Source organism: Sarcophilus harrisii, chromosome 3, assembly GCF_902635505.1.
Source record: "Sarcophilus harrisii chromosome 3, mSarHar1.11, whole genome shotgun sequence".
NCBI classification, from domain to species: Eukaryota; Metazoa; Chordata; class Mammalia; order Dasyuromorphia; family Dasyuridae; genus Sarcophilus; species Sarcophilus harrisii.
This window is the reverse complement of record NC_045428.1, coordinates 199095626-199117901: the sequence shown is the minus strand read 5'-3', so window position 1 is coordinate 199117901 and position 22276 is coordinate 199095626. Positions and strand designations below refer to the sequence as shown.

Below are 22276 nucleotides of genomic sequence, written 5' to 3'. Positions count from 1 at the left end.
TCTTCCATTTATATTATGACTTAGATTACCAAACAACCTCAATTTCCCAATTTGAGTTTTTGCTACAGTTGATGCAGAATGGAGAAAAAGTTCCTCGGAAACGAAACATACCACAAACATGGCCCAACTAAGCTGAGTAAATCAGACATATTCTGATGTATTCACTGGTTTTGTATTGCTATGTATTTTCAAATACATTTCTGTTTCTTGTGTTAAGTATGGTTTACTTGATGTTTTGGTCTGCGCATGAGGTAATAATAGCTTAAGCAATTTAAGGGAGAAAAAACCCCCAAACTCTTCTTCCAAGTTACAAAGGAGATAACATTTAAAAGCACTTTGCAAACTTTAAAAAGCTATATAAATGCTAACTAGTTATCAAAGCTACAATTCCTGCTGTTGGGTAATGAATACCGTAACACTCTTTATGAGAAGTCTGCTTTACATTCCCACAGCATATGTTAAAGGATATTTTGCTGACTACAGCATTTTAGGTTTTTTTTTTTTTTTTTTTTTTTTTTTTTAAAGGAATCAACATAGACTCACAACAGACTACTTCCGCCACGCTTCAGGTTCAAGTTTTTTACATAGTCCAGCTGCGGGATCTTTTTAGCAGACCCATCACGTTGCATTCTAGTTAACTAGATTCTCAGGATGAAAGGAGGAGTCCTGGGTCATATAGTCCAAATACATTCTGAATTTTGTTTTGTTAAGTTTAGATTTTTTTTTTAACCTAATCATCTCAGAATGCTTCATTAACGTACTAAATAGTTTTGAAAGTTAAAAGGGAGGAAGAGGGGCAAAACGAGGATGTCTTATTTCTTATATTTTTCCATACCCCTTTGACAATATTTCTTAAATCGAGTCTCCAGAATAACTGAATCTTTCGAAACGCTGTGCTTAATGAGGATTTAATTCAAAAAAGACCAAACGAATTAACTTTTTAAAAGCCACGAACTTAAAGCTGAAAGCGAATTTTCAGCTCTCAGATGAGGAATCTAGGAGCAACAGCTGCTCACTTTCTTTTGGGAACGAGCCAATGACGGGTCCTGGGAATTCTGTGAGATTTAACCCACCATCCCCTTTAAATTGGGGGAGGGATTTGGGGGGAGGGGAACGTAAGGATTCTGTGAATTACTCCCACTCCAGGAAGCCACTTAACTAGAAGCTGTCCATTTTAGGACCCGGCCACCAGAACAGTAAGGGTCAGCCCAAATTGTCCTGATCAAATAAACAGGTCAGGAATTGCAGGGATGATGAGATACATAGGACTTGGGGAAAGATCCATCTTTACCCCCTAAAGCTCCAATATTGCCGCTCTCCTCACCCCCCACTCCTACCTCTACCTCAATAACCACTATTCCAAGTCACCCCCAGAATGCCCTTAGGAGCTCCAGCATAAAAACAGCCCAACTCAATTTGGCGGTCCCATTTCCATGGACCCCTGAAGCCCTAAAGCCCCTCGAATCTTTTAGTCCTTCACCCTTCTGACCCAGTCCCTGCAGTTGGTGCTGCCTGTATCTCTCAGCGCAAATCAACTGGTCAGTCCTTCGTCCCCGTACACCCTCAGACAGTTTCAAGGTTACCCTCTCTATACCCAGTATTGCAAGGCACCTGCGCCCCCTCCCCTTTCTCATTTGCGACAAGAACATCCCAGGAGAGGGAAATAACTTGATCACCTGAGGCTGGTCCAGTTAAGTTGCTCAAGAAGTTCCCAGCTTCGTGAGGTTCTAAATCCTGAACTGGAGGGGTGGGGGGGATTGGGGATGCCAAGAGGGATCAGCGAAGCGGTTCAGAGGTTCACTTACCCATGTCTGGGAAAGCAAGAGTGGATGCTTTGGGCGCTGGCTTCTCTTGCAGGGGGTTGCAAAAGCTGGGCTGGGAGGGTTGGTCAAGTTTGCAGGTATTGCCTTGGAGCTGTGGCTGCTGCTGTCGCTGTCCCGACTTGCTGCTGCTCGCTCTCTCTCCCTGCTAAGTCGGGGCTGGCGTAAGGAAAGGAGGGGGAGAAGGGCACGTGCAGCGGCGAGCTCCACGCGGGCGGGGGTGAGCCGGCAGGGGAAAGCCAAGCTCTCTGTTTCTCCCTCTCTCTGCTTTCGGCTTCGGCTTCGGCTTCAGCTCGCGCCACTGGAGCTCAGATAGCACCGGGGTTGGCAATGTGAGGGGGAGCTGACGTCAGAGCCAGGGGCTTTGTGAGCGTGGAATGAATGGAAGCCAAAGCAGGCTGGGAAGCCCGCAGCTTCCTTTGGGACCCCTGAGCAGAGGCGGGGGACTGGGTGGGAGGGGGATTTATTCACCCTCCGTGGGAAGGTCAGAGGATTCTTGGGATTGAGGAGAGCAGAGGAGAGAAATCCCCAGCTCTGCCAGTAATGCAACCCACTCCTATTCTATTGCTTATTCAAATTGGTATTGATAGGAAAGACAAAACAGGTGTCAATCGAAATCCCTAGAAAATACACTAATAACTAAGTTGCATAAATGTAGTGCTTTTCACACTTTCCTGCCAATATGTATTGGTTTAACATCTTTAGTTTGCTATGCCAACATGCATCTGTTTTAAACAATATTACTAATAAGAACTTATTTTTATAGTACATTAAGATTAAGTAGTAACAGTTAACGTTCCTCATAACATTCTCCCAGCCATTCTTCAAATTTTACTGATGAAGATCAGAGGAGTTACATGACTTTCAAAAAATCACACTAGTACCCAGCGTCCTAACTATAATTCCAACCAAGGTCCTCAGATTGCTAGGCTCATTCATACACAACAGAGAAAGACTTTTCTCACGGTATCTCAAAATTGCTAATAAGTAACTCCTTGGCTCCTCAGGCTCAACCAAAGGCTAAAGAGACTGAGTTAAAGAACTTCTCACAGTCCTCTGAGTTCATGCCTTCAGGGAAGTATTTCTTTAATTTTTCTAGACTCAGAGAAATCTTTGCAAAGATCTGGCTATGGAGATGCCTGGGGCATCCTGTTCGTTTTGGGATCCTTTCTTTCTTTCTTTTTTTAATTTGTTGTTATTTTTTACAACTGGCATTTTTCTTTTGATGGTTTCGAAAAAAAAAAAGAAAGAAAAAAAAGTCTTATGACCAGACGGTAATGTAATCAATAACCAATAATTCAATGACGTGTTTTAGTTGACATAGGAACTCTTTCCACCAAGATAGGCCACAATAAAGATAATTTGTGGTTTTGGCTTGTGATGCCTATTGGAAAAGGTGGGCTTCGAACCGAGAGATTCCTGATTTGGGATTCCTGAAGCCGTCAGTCCCATTATTATCCCATTAGCAATAGTCTAAGTTGAGGAGGCAGATTTCACCCAGAAGTTTTTTTTAATAACGATTTCTTAAAAAGAGTTTGGGGAAAGAAAGGAGTGAGAAGAAGCATCACACTATGTCATTCTACTGAAACATCCTGGATCCGCAGATTTTTAATGCAGAGCTTGAAGGGAACTTTAGTGATCATTTAGTCCAATTCTCTCTTCTTATGAATGAGACCCAGAGAGAAAAAGTGACTTAATCTTACAGAGTTAGCAAGTCTTACCAGTCAGGGCTTAAATCCAAGTCCTCTGACTCCAAAGTGTCTGCTCTTCCCACTCCAGCAGGCTGTCTTGTTTAAGGGAAAACAATATCCAGGCAGAACTGTGCAAAGAATAATGGTATTTTAAATAAAAGGATAGAGAGATGATGACTGTATGAATGCAAGCCATACAGCTATTTCCATCAATTCCACAGCAATAACTACTATATACCAATTTCCATCCAGAAAACAGAAGGCATCTCCCTTGATGGTTTTCCTTTTGCTCTACTAGAGTCTCTCCCCTGTATATGTATTTACAGGGATCCTCCTTGCCAATGACATCCAATGGTTTCACTAAGATAGAAAAAGAAAGGAAAGGACAAAGAAGGAAAGTAGACAAGAGGATTATTATTTATTAAAAGAAAAAAGGAATCTATCCCAAATTCTGTTTTTGGAAGGAAACTGTTTGTTTTTTTCCTACATCCTATGAGAAATAAACATGAAAAATAAAAAAGAAAACCTATCTCTATTACAATTTGAAACAGTTTTGGTGGCATATAGTCTCATTCTGATACACAGTGAGATACAAGCTTAAGCTTTCATGCATCAAGATGAAAGTCTTCCCTTTTGTCCACTTTCTATCATTCTTTAGAAATCCTGAATTTTTTTCCACCAGAGAAAAAAGGAGTAGCAGCTGTCCAAATATTAGAGTTGTTCAATATACAATGGAGTTTTAAGCTTTTTATAAAAAGAGGCATTATCAAGACTGATGTCAGAAGCTTGAAGTGCCTTGGGTAAGATGGAATTATTACAAATTCAAAAGTTCAGGATGCCTTTATTGAGAATTTTTATTCAAAAAGGGAAATCCACAGATTTCTTTGAAAAATTTAAATATCCATCAATATATTGGATAATTGTAGATTTGATAGTTCTATTTCCAAGAAGTTGGTTTTGAAGTGAATTTCTATGAATTATATTTTTCCTCAAAATGACTTTAAATTGGCAAAATGTTCCCAAGGAAGAAAATGAGGTCCCAAAGTTTAATTTATATAATTACATTTAATACCTGATGATAAAATATTCCTAGGCTAAGACCCCTACTCATTTTTGCATTTAAGTCATTTATTGCCATTTTATAATGGACCCCAATTTTTTTCCCACCAAAGAAAATAAAAAAAACAATGTTTTATGTATATACATAGATCTTATTTAATTAAGAAGATTATAAATTAGTAGATGATAGGAACTATTCTTGTTGTTTGTTTACTCCTGCCCTCTCACCTCAATCAATACAACTCATTTCCATTTGTCTTTTCAACCTTTACAACTTCTAGAGGAATAAGAGCTCTTTCTTCTCTCTAATGCTAAATCCTTTCCTGATTTCTGAGACCTTTTACTTTTCTTATCTGCTCACTCCCAAGCATCTTCAAATTCTTTAACTCCAATAATATCTTTCTTCCTGATTTAAAAAAATGCACAAATGTTTCCTACCACACAATATACATCCTTATTTGCTCTCATGTCCCTTTAAGAGTAGTGGTTAATATGCCCAAAGGGCAGTCAAACTGTGCATACCCCTTGATTCCGCAATAACACTATTAGGTCTGTATCCCAAAGAAATCATAAAAAAGGGAAAAGGACCCACAAATACAAAAATATTTATAATAGTTCTGTTTGTGGTGGTAAAGAATTGGAGATTGAGGGAATGCCCATCAGCTCGGGAATGGCTGAACAAATTGTGGTATTTGAAAGTAATGGATTACTATTTTCATACAAGAAATGAAGCAGGTAGATTTCAGAGGGGGAAATATGGAAAGATTCACATGAACTGAAGTTAAGTGAAATATAATTAAATTAAGGAAAAGAATTGAGGTTAAAATTCCTGATTATTATTCTGGATCATTTAGGAGAAGCTGACTCAGAATAAAATAAAATCTTCTCCCAATTCTGCCTGAAAGGGTACTGATGATGGAGAAACAAATATTCTTCTGACATGTTGATCCCCTAAGTGGCATCAGTGATATTTGAATGCATACTTTAATATTTCTGTATCTCCAGTAGTCAATGATTATAATAATGTAGTGTTTAAACCCAAAGACTCCAGCTTCTAGGATAAAAACTCACTATCTGACAAAAATTGCTAGGAAAACTGGAAAGTAGTAGGTAGAAATCAGGCACTGACCAATACCTAACACCCTATTGTTAGGAAAATTGGAAAGTAGTAAGTAGAAATCAGGCACTGACCAATACGTAACACCCTATACCAAGATAAAGTTGAAATGGGTTCATAATTTAGATATAAAGGATGATGCTATAAACAAATTAGGAGAAAAAGGGATAGTCTACCTCTTGGATTTGTGGAGAAGGAAGGAATTTATGGTCAAAAAACTAGAGAATATTATGAAATGCAAAATGGATAATTTTGATTATGTGAAACTTAAATTTTTTTTGTACAAACAAAATCAGTACATCCAAGACTAGAAGGGAAGCAGAAAACAGGAAGAAAATTTTTACATCTGTGGACTTTATTTCTAACATATATAGAGAATTAACTCAGATTTATAAGAATACAAGCCATCCCCCAACTGATAGTCAAAGGATATGAATTGACAATTTTCAGATGAAAAATTTAAAGCCATTTCTAGTCATATTAAAAATGTTCTAAATCACTTTTGATTAGAGAAATGCAAACTAAGACAATTCTGAGGTACCACTTCACCTATCTCAGATTGGCCAAAGTGACAAAAAAAGATAATAATAAATGTTGAAGGGGATGTGGAGTGAACTGATCAAACCATTCTGGATAGTAATTTGGAACTATGCCCAAAGAACTAAGACACTGTGTGTATCCTTTGTTCCAGCAGTGTCTCTACTAAGTCTATATCCAAAGAAAATAATAAAAAAGAGAAAAGGACTCACATGTACAAAAATATTTGTAGCAGTCCTCTTTGTATGGCAAGGAACTGAAAACTGATAGATGCCCATCAGTTGCAAAATGACTGAATAAGTTATGGTATATGAATGTTATGGAATATTACTGTTCTATAAGAAATGATCAGCAGGCTGATTTCAGAAAGGCTTGGAGAGACTTACATGAATTGATGTTAAATGAAGTGAGTAGAACCTTGAGATCATTGTACACAGCAACAAGAAGAGTATGTGATGATCAACTGAAGGACTTGGCTTTTTTTCAATAATGAGGTGATTCAGGCCAATTCCAATTGACATGTAACATTTGCATCCTAAGAGAGAGTATCTATGGATACTGAATGTGTACCACAACATAGTATTTTTCATTGATTTTTTTTTGGTTGTTGTTTGCTTGTTTTGTCTTTCTAATTCCCTCTTTTTTGATCTGATTTTTCTTGTGTAGCATACTGAATATAGGAATATGTCGAGAAGAATTGTACATGTTTAACTCATATTGGATTACTTGCTATCTAGAGAAGTGAGGAGAGGGGAGAAAATTTTGGAACATAAGGTTTTGCAAGGATGAATGTTGAAAATTATCTTTGCATGTATTTTGAAAAATAAAAAGCATTATTAAAAAACTTTCTGCGTCTCATAAAACTTAGTATTACTTCTTGCCTTGCACGAAAAGACAATAATGATAATTTGTTCATACATTGATAAAAGTACTCTCCAATAAGTCAGAAAGTACAAATACTATTCTAGTGTTTATTATTTTGAAGAATCATGAATAACTCATTAGAAAGCTTGTAGATGAAGAAAACTATATACACTATGGAAAGCCCAATGGAAGCTACTTTCCAGATGGGGAGGTATCTCCTACACCAGAATAGGAGCTGGGATGATTAAATCTATCACCAGGTTGTCTCAATGATTTTGAGTGAACATTTATGCAGGTCTATGACCCCATATCAGGGGTTCCTTACTGTGTGTGTGTGTGTGATACATAGACTTTTTTGTAATCTGGTGAAGACTATAGACCCTTTCTCAGAATATTTTCTAAATTCATAATATAAAAGTTGTAGGATTACAAAGTAAATTAATTACATTGAAATACAATTATCAATACATTAATTTTTACAAATTTTCAGATCCCTAGACTGAGAACATTTAGCCTATATCTTTGAATTGACTTCTGTCCATCTTCATTACGATTGTGAGCATGACCTAACCCACCCCTGCATTTTACAGACGATGTCCCTGAGAGTCAATTATGAAAAGCAGTTTTTCCAAGGTCACATAGGAAGTAAGTGGAATACTTGAGATTTTAATCTATCCTCTGATTCTCAGTTTGGCACTCTATCTCCTACATGCTATCTCTTTCATGATCCTTTCTGTTCCTTTCTCTGTCCTCCAACAGAGTTGGGTTAGTCAGTAGTGGAGTTACCAAGAACAGTGGCTAAAACATTGAGAAGTCAAATGCTCACACTCACAGGACCAGAAGTGTCTCCTAAAAGATACAATCACATCTCTTATCTACTAGATAGGTGGGAAGTTGAGAGTTCTTATAGCTAATAGGATCCCTCTAATGGGATTCTCATTCTGCGGTATAGTTTAGGCTGTATTGTATTCTTCCATTCTACCATTGTTCCTGCATACAAGTTACCTCTTAACTAGGGATACCAATTAAGTGGGCATCTACTGGACCCTCAGGGAACGAGAGAAGCCATTGCATGCTATATAGTGACGAGAGTGCTGGACCTAGGGTAGGGAAGTTCAAGTCATTTCAAATTCTACTTGCCTGAATTTCCTCATATGTAAAGTGAGGATAATAACCTATTTCTCAGGGTTGTTGTGAGAATCAAATGAGATAGGGCAGCTAGGTGGTGCAGTGGATAGAGTACCAGCCCTGAAGTCAGGAGGATTTTAGTTCAAATTTGGCCTCAGATCACTTAACACTTCCAAGAAATGTGATCCTGGGCAAGTTGCTTAACCCTAATTGCCTCAACAAAAATAAAAAAATAAATTAAAAAGAATCAAATGAGGAACAATTATGAAGTGCTTAACATAGTACAGTAAATAAGTGCCTCACAATTGTTAATTATTATTATTTGTTATTTTTACTTCATCAGGGTGTGTGGGGTGATGAGAAGAGAATAGAATGCAGCAGGGTATTGAAGATTTAGGAAGACAATAATGTGTAACATTCCACTTCGCTTTTAGTTCAAAAGGCATCTGTATACAAAAATTAAGTGGTGTGTGTGTGTGTGTGTGTTTTCTGGTGAGAGAAAGTACAAGTGATCTCTCTCATGTTTTGACATCACCCAAAATCTTACAAATTTTAATGTAGAAAATTATCTATCTGTATGTATTTGGAAAAATAAATTATTATTGAAAATTAAAATGAAAAGAAAACCTCCAAGATCACCTATCTAATGACTGTCATTTTAGAGGTAAGGAAACTGAGAAGAAGAGATTAAATGACTCACTTATCACATAGACAGTAAATGATATACTGGAATTTGAACTCAGGCCTTTTGACTAAATCCTATTCTTTTTTTTAATTAAATATTTTTATTGATATGTTTTATTTTTTCATATCATAGTTTTCTCCCATATCTGTTCCCCCTTCCTAGAGAGTCACTACATTAAAAATAGCATTAATGATAGTAGTAATAAACAGTAATAAATAATAAAGCACCCTTAATAACGGAAAAGAAAAAGAAGAGAGAAAAAATTTGTATAATGTATTGTTATACATTAAAACAGTCTGAAAATATGTGTCATGTGTAACACTTGTGGACCTCTCATCTCTGTAATGGAATGAGTTTGAGGATATATATATATCCAATTTTTTCCCCACTGAATATCTCAATTTCTGGACCACAAATAAAAATATAGTAAGCTTTGGTTTGTTGCTGCAGAGTTAACCTACAAAATGTGTCTTTAAAAAACTTAACCTGTGAGTTACTGAATAACTAAAATCTATAATGTTAATGTTATTTTAAAATTTTGAGTCCCAGTTACATTTTCTTTGGTTGTTATTTAAAAAAAGAAATTAAGTATGAAATGGATCAAAAATCATTTAAAAATTACATTGAAATAGCTTCCCCTCACCAAACAGGTCACATTTTCAGAGACAGTTCTTTGGTATGTAAAAATAAATAATTGCTATGTTAGAATAAAAATTATATGCAAAGTTTGCTTTGCATGTATTAGTGAGGCAGTTAAAAAAAACTGAATTAATGGTCACCATGAACATCCTGCCTGCCAGTTCCTGCATTAGAAAAGATTAGTTTTAAGACAAACCAATTAAGAAAAAAAAGTCATATTTGGGTATTAAATTTCCAGATCAAGCTGTGATCATATATGTTCACTTTAAAATATAAATGTTCCCATAATATATAAAAAGAAATACTGTTGTCTAGGTCAGCTAAATCTTGACTTTCCATCTGTTTCACATTTTGGAAGGAAGACCAAAATTACAGATTGACAGTCCTACAAAGTCAAATATTCTCTTTGTCAAAAGTAGCTTGGGGGCACACTAGATAGAGGGCTAGACCTGGAGTCAGGAGAATTGGAATCAAGCTTCAGACACTAGCTCTGTTATCCTGGGCAAGCCACTTAACTGCTAATTGTCTCAGTTTCCTTAACTGTAAAATGTTGAAAATAATAGTATCTGCTTGCCAGAATTGTTGAGAGGATTAAGTAAGACAAGTAGCCCCATATTGTAGCTATCATTAATATTAAGAACAATTCTCATCTTTAGGACATGTGAATTATTAATATAATAGTTATCAATACTATTAATTAGTTTTATTATTATAGTTATAATTAATATCGATAACAACTGTGATCTTTAGGGCAAGTAGCAACCATTCTCTTTTTAGTCATGCCTGTCCTAATAGGCATGAATGAACTTGGATCCAGAGGTCTACTCCACGGGACAATAAAACATTTGGTATGTTTTTTCATTATGGGCTTTTCTATCCTGTGGAGCTATATGGAGTATTCTCTCAGTCCTGTATAGATGAACTTGAAACTGATTAACCTACTGCCTTCTACAACTAAGGGGTCCAGGCTTTTAAAAGCCTTTGTATCTTCTCCATACTTTGTACATATACAATAGATGATATATAGAGACAGATATAGATAAGTAGATTTATAGGTAGGGTGATAGATAGATAGATATGCAGACAGACAGTTAGATAGATATGGAGACAGATGGATAGAGAGACAGACAGATAAATTGTATAGACAAATAAAAGAGAGACAGACAGACATATAGACAGACGGGTAGACAGAGAGAAGAGAGAGAGGGAGAGAGAGACCAAGGAGAGAGAGAGAGAGAGAGAGAGAGAGAGAGAGAGAGAGAGAGAGAGAGAGAGAGAGTGTTGATAGCTAGGTAGATAGAATGATAGATATAGATACACATAGAGATATGGATATTTGTTGAAATTACAAGACTGGTTAAAGTGAGAGAATACCATGTTGATGATACTTTGTTGTTGTTTCTAAACTGTTTTGGCAAAACCAAAAAACACCTTCATCCACAATAGTACTTAGAAAGGGAGTTCCTTCCTTTGGCTCTTTTCCTCAGAGTAAGAAAAGACTCCTTGATGTAATTGGGACTTTATTGGACCATCCTAATGCAAACTTCTTGAGAGTTGGGATTTTTTTTTTATTTTTGAATCCCCAACACCCAGACTGTCACATAATAAGAGTATAATTAAAAAATATTGTTTGATAGATTCTTCGGACTTTGGTTTTTAGCTTCTTCAGGTGTTGCTTTTTTGTTATTGTTGTTTTGTTTTGTTTTCCTGCCAAGGAAGGATATATGAGCAAACTGGGCAAAGTTTTCCAAGTTTTCATTCCTCATTCTAAAATGTCCTTTATGTCTTGTTAAGAAAAATTCCATTTCTTCCTGATTTTGTCCTTGATTTCTAAGATTCTTTCCAACTCCAAATTCTGTTTTAATAATAGCTGACATTTTAAAAAGCACTTAAAGGTTTGAAAACTACTCATTTGAGCCTCACAACAGCCTGTAGGGTGGCACTTATCACCCCCATTTTATTGATGAGGAAACTAAAGCTTATGGGGTTATGTGACTTGTCCATGGTCCTAGAACTTTTTTTTTTTTTTTTTTGGTCAAAGGTGGCATTCAGAATATATTCTTTGGTGTAATGTACCTCCTTTGACAGCCTAGTGAAACTATAGACCCCTTCTCTGAATAAATTTTTTAATGTGTAATTGAAGGAGTACTAAATTTCACTTAAAGGCTACTGGAAAATAAAGATGAACTTTTTCTCATCCAAGTTCACAGATACCCTGAATTTCCCTATAGACTCAGGTTAAGAATTTCTGAAATAGCCAGCCAATGCCATGTCTAGGAAGTGGTGACTAGCGACTTACCTTGGAATGACCCTCATTGGGGGGCAGGGAAGAGCATTTCTCTGTAATTCTCCTTTATTTTAGGGTTCTCACTAACCTATATACTCCAGACTAGGATCTTTATTTGCTCTTAAAGATCCAAATATATGACAGTGAATTAACATCCTCATAAAGATCATGAATGGAATAAATAAGCTTCCAGAAATAATGGAAACAATAAATAAACTTATAAAAATGGAAAAGAATAGCTTCCCTTTTCTGACTGCTAAATTAACTTCTGTGTGAAAGCCAGTCCTGCTGTATAATAAGCCATGTTCCTCTTGCTCACTTTGTCCTTGGCTCCATCTATACAACAGTTGTTTCCTTCTTCCCTCACTCCTTACTCATAATCACTAACTGTTCTCAATCTGTCTGCTGGTTTTCTTTTTCTTCTTCCTCTATTTCCTCACTAATTTTTTTTTTTTGGTTGTTGTTTTTCTGTCTTCCCCCAATTTTTTTTTCCAGCTCGGAACTGACTGTACTTAAGCACATGTCAGCTTTTTCCTTCTTAATGTCATTCTTCAGGGTGACAAGTCTTAGCTGCCCATTCATATTGAATGAGGTTATTTTCCAGTTCATTTCTATGTATAGCACTCTTTGACTAAAATAGTTTCAAAGCATTAAGCTTTATGATATAGTGGAGGAAGCATTGGGTGGAGGAGACAGAAATCTGGGTTCAAGTCACTGCCTCAGACATCTAATTTATAAAATGATTGTTTTGGATTAGATAGCCCCTAAATTGCCTTCCAGGATTTATATTAATGCATCCAGATTAGATGATGAGACTAAAGTATTCATTGAGTTTAATTCCTTATTTACATAATCATATGCATATGTGGAGAAGTTAGGTGCCCCAGTGAATAAAAGTACTAGGCCTAGAACAGGAAGTCTTCTCTCCAGCCTCAGAAATTTAATAACTTTGTGACCCTGAGCAAAGCATTTAACTGTCTCAGTTTCCTCATCTCTAATATGGGTTGGAGAAGGAAATGACAAATCACTCCAATATCTCTGCCAAGAGAAGCCCAAACGGGGTCACCAAGAATTAGATACAGTTGAAAAATGACTGAAAAACCAGTATAATGGCATTCTTCACTTTATAAAACCAAGGAATTTTAGTGAGAGGAGCATAAAATGTTTCAAATATTTCTTTATCAAATTATTTGATATACTAGAACATAATGAACAATTTTTTTGCTTTGGCATCAAAGGATCAGGGTTTAAATTCTATCTCAGATACTCATTAGATAAAAAACTTACTTTTCTGTGCCTTGGTTTCCTTTTCTGTAAAATGATAGGGATCCTAAGGTCCTTTTATAAATGCTAAATCTATGATTCTTGAATATCTTCAGTAAACTCAAGCTAATTTAGGGAGACTATAAATGAGAAATGAAAAAAAATATTACTTTAGATGTGAAGGACTATTTTGAACTTTTTTGACATACCCAGTTTCTACAATTGATACATGAATAAACATGTTTTCTAGTTTCCTCTCTATGCTACTCACAGTCCTCTGCATGCGCTATTCTATAATGTCAGTGTCTTTCCTATTGTAAGGTGTAAGATTATGTATGTCCACATGTGTTTGTCTAAGTTGGTTCCCAGGCATGCTTTAATAGATATTTCTTTAATTCCATCTACCTTCCCTTCTCCAAGAGAATGAGAGAAAGAGGGAGAGTAGAATACGCATTTATGTAGCTCTTTCTATTGCCAGACACCGTGCTAAGTGCTCTACAAATATTATCTCATTTGATGCTCACAACAGCCCTGGGAGAGAGGGCCATTATCATCTGCATTTTATAGAAAATGAAACTGAAGTAAAAAATAGTTTAAATGACTTGCTCAAGGAAGATCTGGGAATTAAAAGGTCAGGACGCTAATTCAGTGTTAGTGGAACTATGAACATTTTGGATGGCAATCTGGAATTATGCCCAAAGAATTATTAAACTGCCTATACCCTTTGACCCAGAAGTACTACTACTAGTTCTGTTTCCCAGAATAATTAGGGGAAAAGAAAAAACCCTATAAGCTCTAAAATATTTATAGCAGTTCTTTTTGTAGTGGCAAAGAACTGGAAAATACAGGGATGCCTGCAATTGAGGAATGACTGAACAAGTTGTGGTATATGATTGTGAGGGAGTACTGCTGTACTATAAGAAATGATCTCATTTACCTTAAAAAAACATGGACAGACTTGAACTAAAAAATGAAAGTAAAGGGAACAGAACCAAGAGTACATTGTATATAGTGACAGCAATATTATTTTTAAAAACAATTTTGAGAGACTAAATCATTTTGACTATTATAAATACCCAAATTAAATACAAAGGACATATGAAGAAAGATGCTATCTGCATCCAGAAAAAGAAGTGATCAATAGAAGTATATATAGAATGATTTTATATATGAAGCCCATAACAGGACAATTTGTCAGATGGAGACACCTGCCTTAAGATACTTCACCTATCTTTATGCTCCCTAACATCAGGTTTTTTTTTTATTTGAATTTGGATTGGATTCATTAGAGTTTTGGATTTAAATTGGATTCCAATTTGGATTAGATTTGAATTTTTGGATTCAAGGGCAACTAGGTTGCACAATGGATAGAGTGCTGAGCCTGGAGTCAAGAAGACTTAAATTTAAAATCCAGCCTCAGACTAGCTGTGTGATCATTTGTCTCAATTTCTCATCTATAAAATGAGGTGGAGAAGGAAATGGCAAACACTTCAGTATCTTTGCCAAAAAAAACAAAACAAAAAAAAACCAAAATGGGGTCACAAAGAGTCATCCATGACCGAAGTGACTAAACAAAAACAACCACTAAAGTAATATAGCAGATAGCATTGATGTAGCACTTTATATATGTTATCTCATTCAATACTCACAATAACCATAGGAGGCAGGAGCTATTATCATCTCCATTTCACAGAAGTAGAAACTGAGGCTGAGAGAGATTAAGTGACTTTGCTCAAGTTAGTAAGTATTTGAGGCATAATTTAAACTCAGGTCTTTCTAACCTATAGGTTGATGACATATTCAATAGTTTACAATCCAACAAAGCTCTGAGATCTCTGGTTTTAAAGCATATTTAAATAGCTAGTTAGACAAATTTTGTTAATGAAGCTTAATTTATTCAATATTTTTTAAGAAGTTATCTTCAGTTTTATTTTAGAGTTTCAACCCACACTAAATAAAAATCCTCACTTTTTAGTGCCTGTGGTCACTGAATTCTTCCTGTATGAGTCCTTCAATCTAAACTAATTCAATTAAATTAACACCAACTATATACAATACATTAAGCTATATACAATACACGAATGCTGGAACTATAAAGATGAAAAACAAACAAACCACTCCTGTATTTAGTACCTATGCTGGTATTATTGCAATGAGTTGATGATCAAAAATGAAAACAGTCTTTCCTTTATGTTTATGTTTGATTGAGGCAGCTAGATGGCACAGTGGACAGAGTCCAGCCTGGAATCAAGAAGACACTAGTCCAAATGTGACCTCAGACATTTACTAGCTATGTGATCCTGGTCAAGTCACTCAAGTCTGTTTGCCTCAATTCCTTATCTTTACCAAGAAAACACCAAGACAAGAGTTAGACACAACCAAGCAAGAAATTAGATTTGATTATATTACAAGCACTACCTTCACATTTAGAATATAAATACTTCTTCAGCCTTCTACTCAGATATATCTTTGAATTATTTTCTTTCTTTCCTGGATACTGTCATCTGAACCTGTTGCATTAGCCTTTCTGACTAATTATTCACCATTTTAGTTTTCAATTTTATTTTTGTATGATTTCTAGCCTAGAAAACTGCAATTAAATACAATATACAATATAGTTTCACTTCATTTTTCCAAGATGGCTTTTTCTTTTTCTTTTTGAATTTCAACCATATACTGGAACTTTTTTCTGGTCCCAAAATATCTTTTCCAGTATTGTTTTTCTCAATACAAATATTTTTAAATGTTTCACTAATTCTTTTTTAAAATATTATTTTTACTTTTTACACAGTGATTTCATTTTGGTCCTCTTCAAGAATGAAGGACAATAATCAGCAAACTTTTACTTGCCAATAACCATCCCCTAATAACCATTCATAAAACGAAGAGAATCAGTTAAGCAAAACAAACCAACACAAATTGCCACATCTGGCAGTTTGTGTAATATTTTGCATCCATAATTTCCCTCTTCTTTATAAGGGGAAGAGAAACATATTATTAATTGCCAACACTCTGGAATCAATATTGGTAGTTGTACTAATCTGAATTCTACTTTTTTTTAAATGTTATTTTCTCTTACAATATTGTTGTCATTTAATATAAACATTTTTAAAACGTACATTAATATTATTATAGACATTTCTATATTATAAGCAAGGCTATAAGTCAAAGCCATAATAAGTTAGGGTAGGTATCTCACCCTAGGCACTAAGAAGAAAGATTATGGGAGAAGAGTTGCCAAGTACATGGTCTCTAAGATTCTGCCACCGCTAAAATGTTATAATTCACCTACTTTGACATTTTGCCTAGGGTTGGCCATGTGTGCTATGAAGAAGCTCTATCCCCTAAAAATGGCCCCAGGCACTGGGCTGAGCACAGACTGTCTGCTCTGAGAACAGGATTTTTCATATTGCTGTAGTAAATTTGTGTACCTGAGTAGCAATGTCACTGAAGAGCAGCAATATGAAGTCACAAAATTGAAGCATGTTAGTTTTGAGAAGAAGCTAAGTCCCTTTTACTTTACAAATGAGGAAACTGAGATCCAGTAGAATGGGATGCAGCATGATATAATGGAAAGAACTATGGACTCAGCATGAGATGACCTGAATTTGAATTTCACCTTCATTAAAACTGTTTCACCTTAGCTTCCTAATGTGCAAAATCTATGAATCAGATGAAATGACCTCCACATTCCTTCTACTATTAATTCAATGACTTGCTCTGAGTCATACTAATTAGTTAGTGATAGAGCTGAGACTCAAACCTAAATTTTTTTTAGTAGTTACAAATATACACACATAAATGCAATACACACATGTATGAATGAATAAAAAAGGCATTAGGTGATTTCCTATCTGCCAAGCATTGTAATAAGTAGTGTAATAAGTGAAATTCTTCATTTGAAGTGTTTTCAAGAACCTTGTATTCTAAAAGATGGACAGATACAGGTTGAGTGATGGCCAGGATAGAGTATTTTTATTTGCAAAATTAGAGGGATGGTGAGTGGAGCCATAGAAGAGAAACAGATTGACAGCCCCTTTTCAGGAGCAATGGTAGAGTTGATTTTACTACAGTTTCAGAAGAGGGAAAGAGGAACATGGACTATATTTCTATATATGCCAAGGCCCATTTGGTTATTTATAACATCATTTCAGGGCCATATAAAATTATCAGCTTATAGAACTCAAGCATTGGGAGATTATTGTATCTGGCTTTCAGCTCTCATCCCTGCAGTTGTCCTAGAAAGTGATTTCACCAGCCTTATACTGTTTTCAGTCCAGATGATCCCCACACATGTTCTACTTAAAAGGTAATTATATAGTCAGATAGATTCTACATTATTTAATTTGGGATTAGTGAAAAGTTTGAGGAGAATGTTTTAATCTTTTTATTGTCTCTTGATTACTGTCATACTAACAGTGGAAGAAGACATTTCAAGGATATTGGCAGATATGATTTTTTTTTTTATTCTTGTTTTCTTAACTCTTTGACACATCAGTAGCTGTGTGAATGAGAAAGAAGAGAGGCATAGAGAGAATCAGAAAGAGACACACACAGTGAAACAGAGAGTAAGAGAGATAGAAATTCAGAGAGAGAGATGGAGATTCAGAGACAGAGAGAGAGAGAGAGAGAGAGAGAGAGAGAGAGAGAGAGAGAGAGAGAGAGAATGAGTCACTTACTAAAAAAGCTGGACCCAAGCCACTTAAATAACTATGGAAATTAGCTTTCTCTGTCATATGCTTCCTGTAAAACTTGATAACTTTACTTCCCATGATTCTATTTTTTTCTCTCTCTCTCTCTTTTTTTTTTTTTTTATTTAATAGCCTTTTATTTACAGGATATATACATGGGTAACTTTACAGCATTAACAATTGCCAAACCTCTTGTTCCAATTTTTCACCTCTTACCCCACCCCTCCCTAAATGTCAGGATGACCAGTAGACGTTAAATATATTAAAATATAACTTAGATACACAATAAGTATACATGACCAAAACATTATTTTGCTGTACAAAAAGAATCAGACTCTGAATTATTGTACAATTAGCTTGTGAAGGAAATCAAAAATGCAGGTGTGCATAAATATAGGGATTGAGGAATTCAATGTAATGGTTTTAGTCATCTCCCAGAGTTCTTTTTCTGGGTATAGCTAGTTCAGTTCATTACTGCTCCATTAGAAATGATTTGGTTGATCTCGTTGCTGAGGATGGCCTGATCCATCAGAACTGGTCATCATCTAGTATTGTTGTAGAAGTATATAATGATCTCCTGGTCCTGCTCATTTCACTCAGCATTAGTTCGTGTAAGTCTCTCCAGGCCTTTCTGAAATCATCCTGTTGGTCATTTCTTACAGAACAGTAATATTCCATAATTTTCATATACCACAATTTATTCAGCCATTCTCCAACTGATGGACATCCATTCAGTTTCCAGTTTCTAACCACTACAAAAGGGCTGCCACAAACATTCGTGCACATACAGGTCCCTTTCCTTCTTTATAATCTCTTTGGGATATAATCCCAGTAGTAACACTGCTGGATCAAAGGGTATGCACAGTTTGATAACTTTTGAGCATAGATCAAACTACTCTCCAAAATGGTTGGATTCGTTCACAACTCCACCAACAATGAATCAATGTCCCAGTTTTCCCACATCCCTCCAACAATCATCATTATTTTTCCTGTCATCTTAGCCAATCTGACAGGTGTGTAGTGGTATCTTAGAGTTGTCTTAATTTGCATTTCTCTGATAAATAATGACTTGGAGCATCTTTTCATATGACTAGAAATAGTTTCAATTTCTTCATCTGAGAATTGTCTGTTCATATCCTTTGACCATTTTTCAATTGGAGAATGGCTTGATTTTTTATAAATTAGAGTTAATTCTCTATATATTTTGGAAATGAGGCCTTTATCAGAACCTTTGAATGTAAAAATATTTTCCCAGTTTATTGCTTCCCTTCTAATCTTGTCTGCATTAGTTTTGTTTGTACAAAAACTTTTCAGTTTGGTATAATCGAAATTTTCTATTTTGTGATCAGTAATGATCTCTAGTTCTGCTTTGGTCATAAAGACCTTCCCCTTCCACAGGTCTGAGAGGTAAACTATCCTATGTTCCTCTAATTTATTAATAATTTCATTCTTTATGCCTAGGTCATGAACCCATTTTGACCTTATCTTGGTGTACGGCGTTAAGTATGGATCAATGCCTATTTTCTGCCATATTAGTTTCCAATTTTCCCAGCAATTTTTATCAAACAGTAAGTTCTTATCCCAAAAGCTGGGATCATTGACTTCCCATGATTCTAGTTGGGGCATATCTTTAATATGAGTGACTTGAAACTCAGCATGCCCTGCCCCCATTAAGATTCTATTTTGCTAGTTTATCAAATGGAACTCGGACAGAAAATATAGTCATTAGCATAGGGTTATATACTAATTCCAAGAAAAGCATATTGTTTGTCTTATTATGAATTGTTAGAGTATCACTGCAACCCCTAAATAGCTTAAAGAACACAGAAAAATGGAACCTTTTCTCTCAGATTCCATGAGAAAGTGCAATAATGGTATAATTTTTCTGGGTATAATAAAGACATGACTATAATCCAAAAAAATTTAGTTTGACTTCAGCCTAAGAAAATGATAACAGCACCATCTAATCATGGGTGACATTTCTGTGAGAGTTAGAATCTGGGATAAGACTGAGACTCTAATCTGTTAGTCAACTTACTTGGTAATCAATAATACCCTTTTTTAAAGTGTAGTATCAAGTAAATTTTCTTTCAGTATTTTCAACAATCATCCCAACATGTCTGAGCCTAAAGAGAGGTGGCTAATCATACAGAAAGATAAATGGACAGCAGAAAGATGAAGCAGGAAAAGGACTCCAACTCTTTGAGTTCTGGGGAAAAAAGATTGAAATAATAAGATTTGGTCCAATATATTATCACAAATATAGAATATTAATACAGGTTGAATGGACTAAAGGAGGGAATAATTAAATCTAAGATTTCATTGTATCAGTAGTTCACCAGTGCGTATGACAAATTTTCTATGCCATAGAATTTCTTCATGTTTTATTTATCAAAAAATTCATCATTTTATCTTGGGCTAATTCTCATTTGACAGATTGATGAAACTTTTCAGCTTACTGGTCCCAACCAAAGCCCAAGCTCTGTTGGAATAACCTTTGAGATTTCAGGATCACCTTCCCACTATTATGAAGCCTAATTAGTTTAGGGATTCAATGGAGGTCAGGACCTGAAAGAGGCAGAAATAGCAATCTATTTTTCTAGGCACAGAAAACATGATAGGAGTTAAATCCTCATAGCAGATAGTTGCTAATAACCATTTTTTATAGTCTGGGGATTTAGGAGATTAGAATGGTACAGATGAAGTAGACTGGAAGGGGACTGAAAATAGCAGTGGGAAGAAATGGCTGATAAAATGATAGTGATTTTCCTAAAGTTCAGGTCTGATCATGTAACACTCTTATTCAATAAACGTCAATAACTCCCTATTATCTCCAGGATCAAATATAAAATCCTCTTTGCCTTTTAAAGCCCTTCCTACATTTCCAATCTTCTTACACCAACCTTCTTACACCTCCCTGTAAATACTCTAAGAATACCTACATTGGCATTCTTTATGTTTCTTTACCCAAAACCATCCAGGAAAGAGGAAAGAGAGAAAAAGAGAAAGCAGAAGTGCATTAAGAAGCAGGTGTAAACTGGACTAAATCCACACAAGTGTGGAAGAAAATTAGATTTATGGTAACAGATCTAATTTTGGGTTTCGGTTCTGCCACCTGCTAGCTATATAATTTTGGGGAAGTCATTTAACTTCTCTTTCAGTTTTTTTTACCTGTTAAAAGGTGGTAATAGCTCTAAACTTTACAGGATCATTATATAAAAAAGCACTTTGATTTTTAAACCTTTTGTATCCTGGAGCCATCCTGTCTTTCCAATCTTCATATCATTCATTCCTCTACATTCCTCTTCAGTTTATCTATATTGTCCTCCTTGCATTTTGAAACTCAGATGTACATATCTACATTTTTACATTGCTTGCCTAAAACTCCTTTTTCATTTCTTCCTCTTAGCTTCTTACAAATCCCAGTTAAAATTCCGTCTTCTACAAAAGCCTTTCCTTCTTAATATTAGCACTATCCTCTATGATCATCTTCAATTTATCTTATATACATATTTTGATTGTACATAATTGTTTGCATGTCACCTCCTTGATTAGATTGTGAACTCCTTGAGGTCAGGGACTGGTTTTGCCTTTCTTTGTATCTCAGTGTTTAGCACAGTACATGGGCATAGTAGGGACTAAATGAACCTTTGGGCAGTTAGTTGGTACAGTGAATAGAACACTGGACTTGGAAACAGGAAGACCATCTTCCTGAGGTCAAGTCTGGTCTCAGATACTTAGTAGCTGTGTGCCTTGTTTGCTGTAGTTCTTCATCTGTAAAATGAGCTAGAGAAAGAAATGACAAACTATTCCAGTATTTCTACCAAGAAAACCCCAACATGGGGTCATGGAGAGTTAGACACAACTAAACAACAACAATAATAAATCCTTGTTGATTTGACTTAGTTACTCTCCTCCTACTCCCAAATGCCTCATAGGAATCTCAGAGGCAAGATGAAAGAGGTGAGCATAGAATGATGCAATTATATAAACTTCAGCTCTATATAAACTTTCAGATGAGCCATAATCTCCTGTGAGGTTGTGTTTCCCCTAAGTTGAAACTGTGAGGACACAAACTCACTGCAAGACAAAAGCTGAATTGATAACTGATGGAATTTGTACAAAACCCCTAATGAAAAATCATTTCATCCATTATGGGGAAAAACACTTTCTAAGAGAACTACTAGCCCCTTACTTAGGATGAAAGCATTTGTTATAATTAAAAGAGAAAGTTTTATTTTTTCATCAGCCAAGAAATGATCAGGCTTGACCATCGCAAGTCCTCTGGTACCTCAGCCAACATGAAAAAGAGATCTGGAGAGGGAATTATTAAAGATAAAAAATCCCAGGGGAAGGAAGACAACTATTTAGGGAAGAGCTTAAGCAGGATTATGAAGTGATTTTTGAATGAGCAAAAAGAATAGAGAGAGTGAATACATATGAAGAGAAAGTAATTGGCTATGAGAAAGGTGTGGCTGATATGGAATCTGATGCT

The 22276-nt window shown here is 35.6% G+C and overlaps 1 protein-coding gene across 1 annotated transcript in view; it reads right to left on the bottom strand.

Annotated features, from left to right (window-relative positions):
- The window catches only part of GPM6B (glycoprotein M6B), a 216190-nt gene extending 214017 nt beyond the window's left edge, over positions 1-2173 (bottom strand). Inside the window, exon 1 of the mRNA XM_031958991.1 lies at positions 1806-2173. Within this exon, the coding sequence (XP_031814851.1) occupies positions 1806-1809 (4 nt within the window). The 5' untranslated portion in view covers positions 1810-2173. The remainder of the gene's footprint in view (positions 1-1805) is intronic.
- Positions 2174-22276: the final 20103 nt, after the last annotated feature.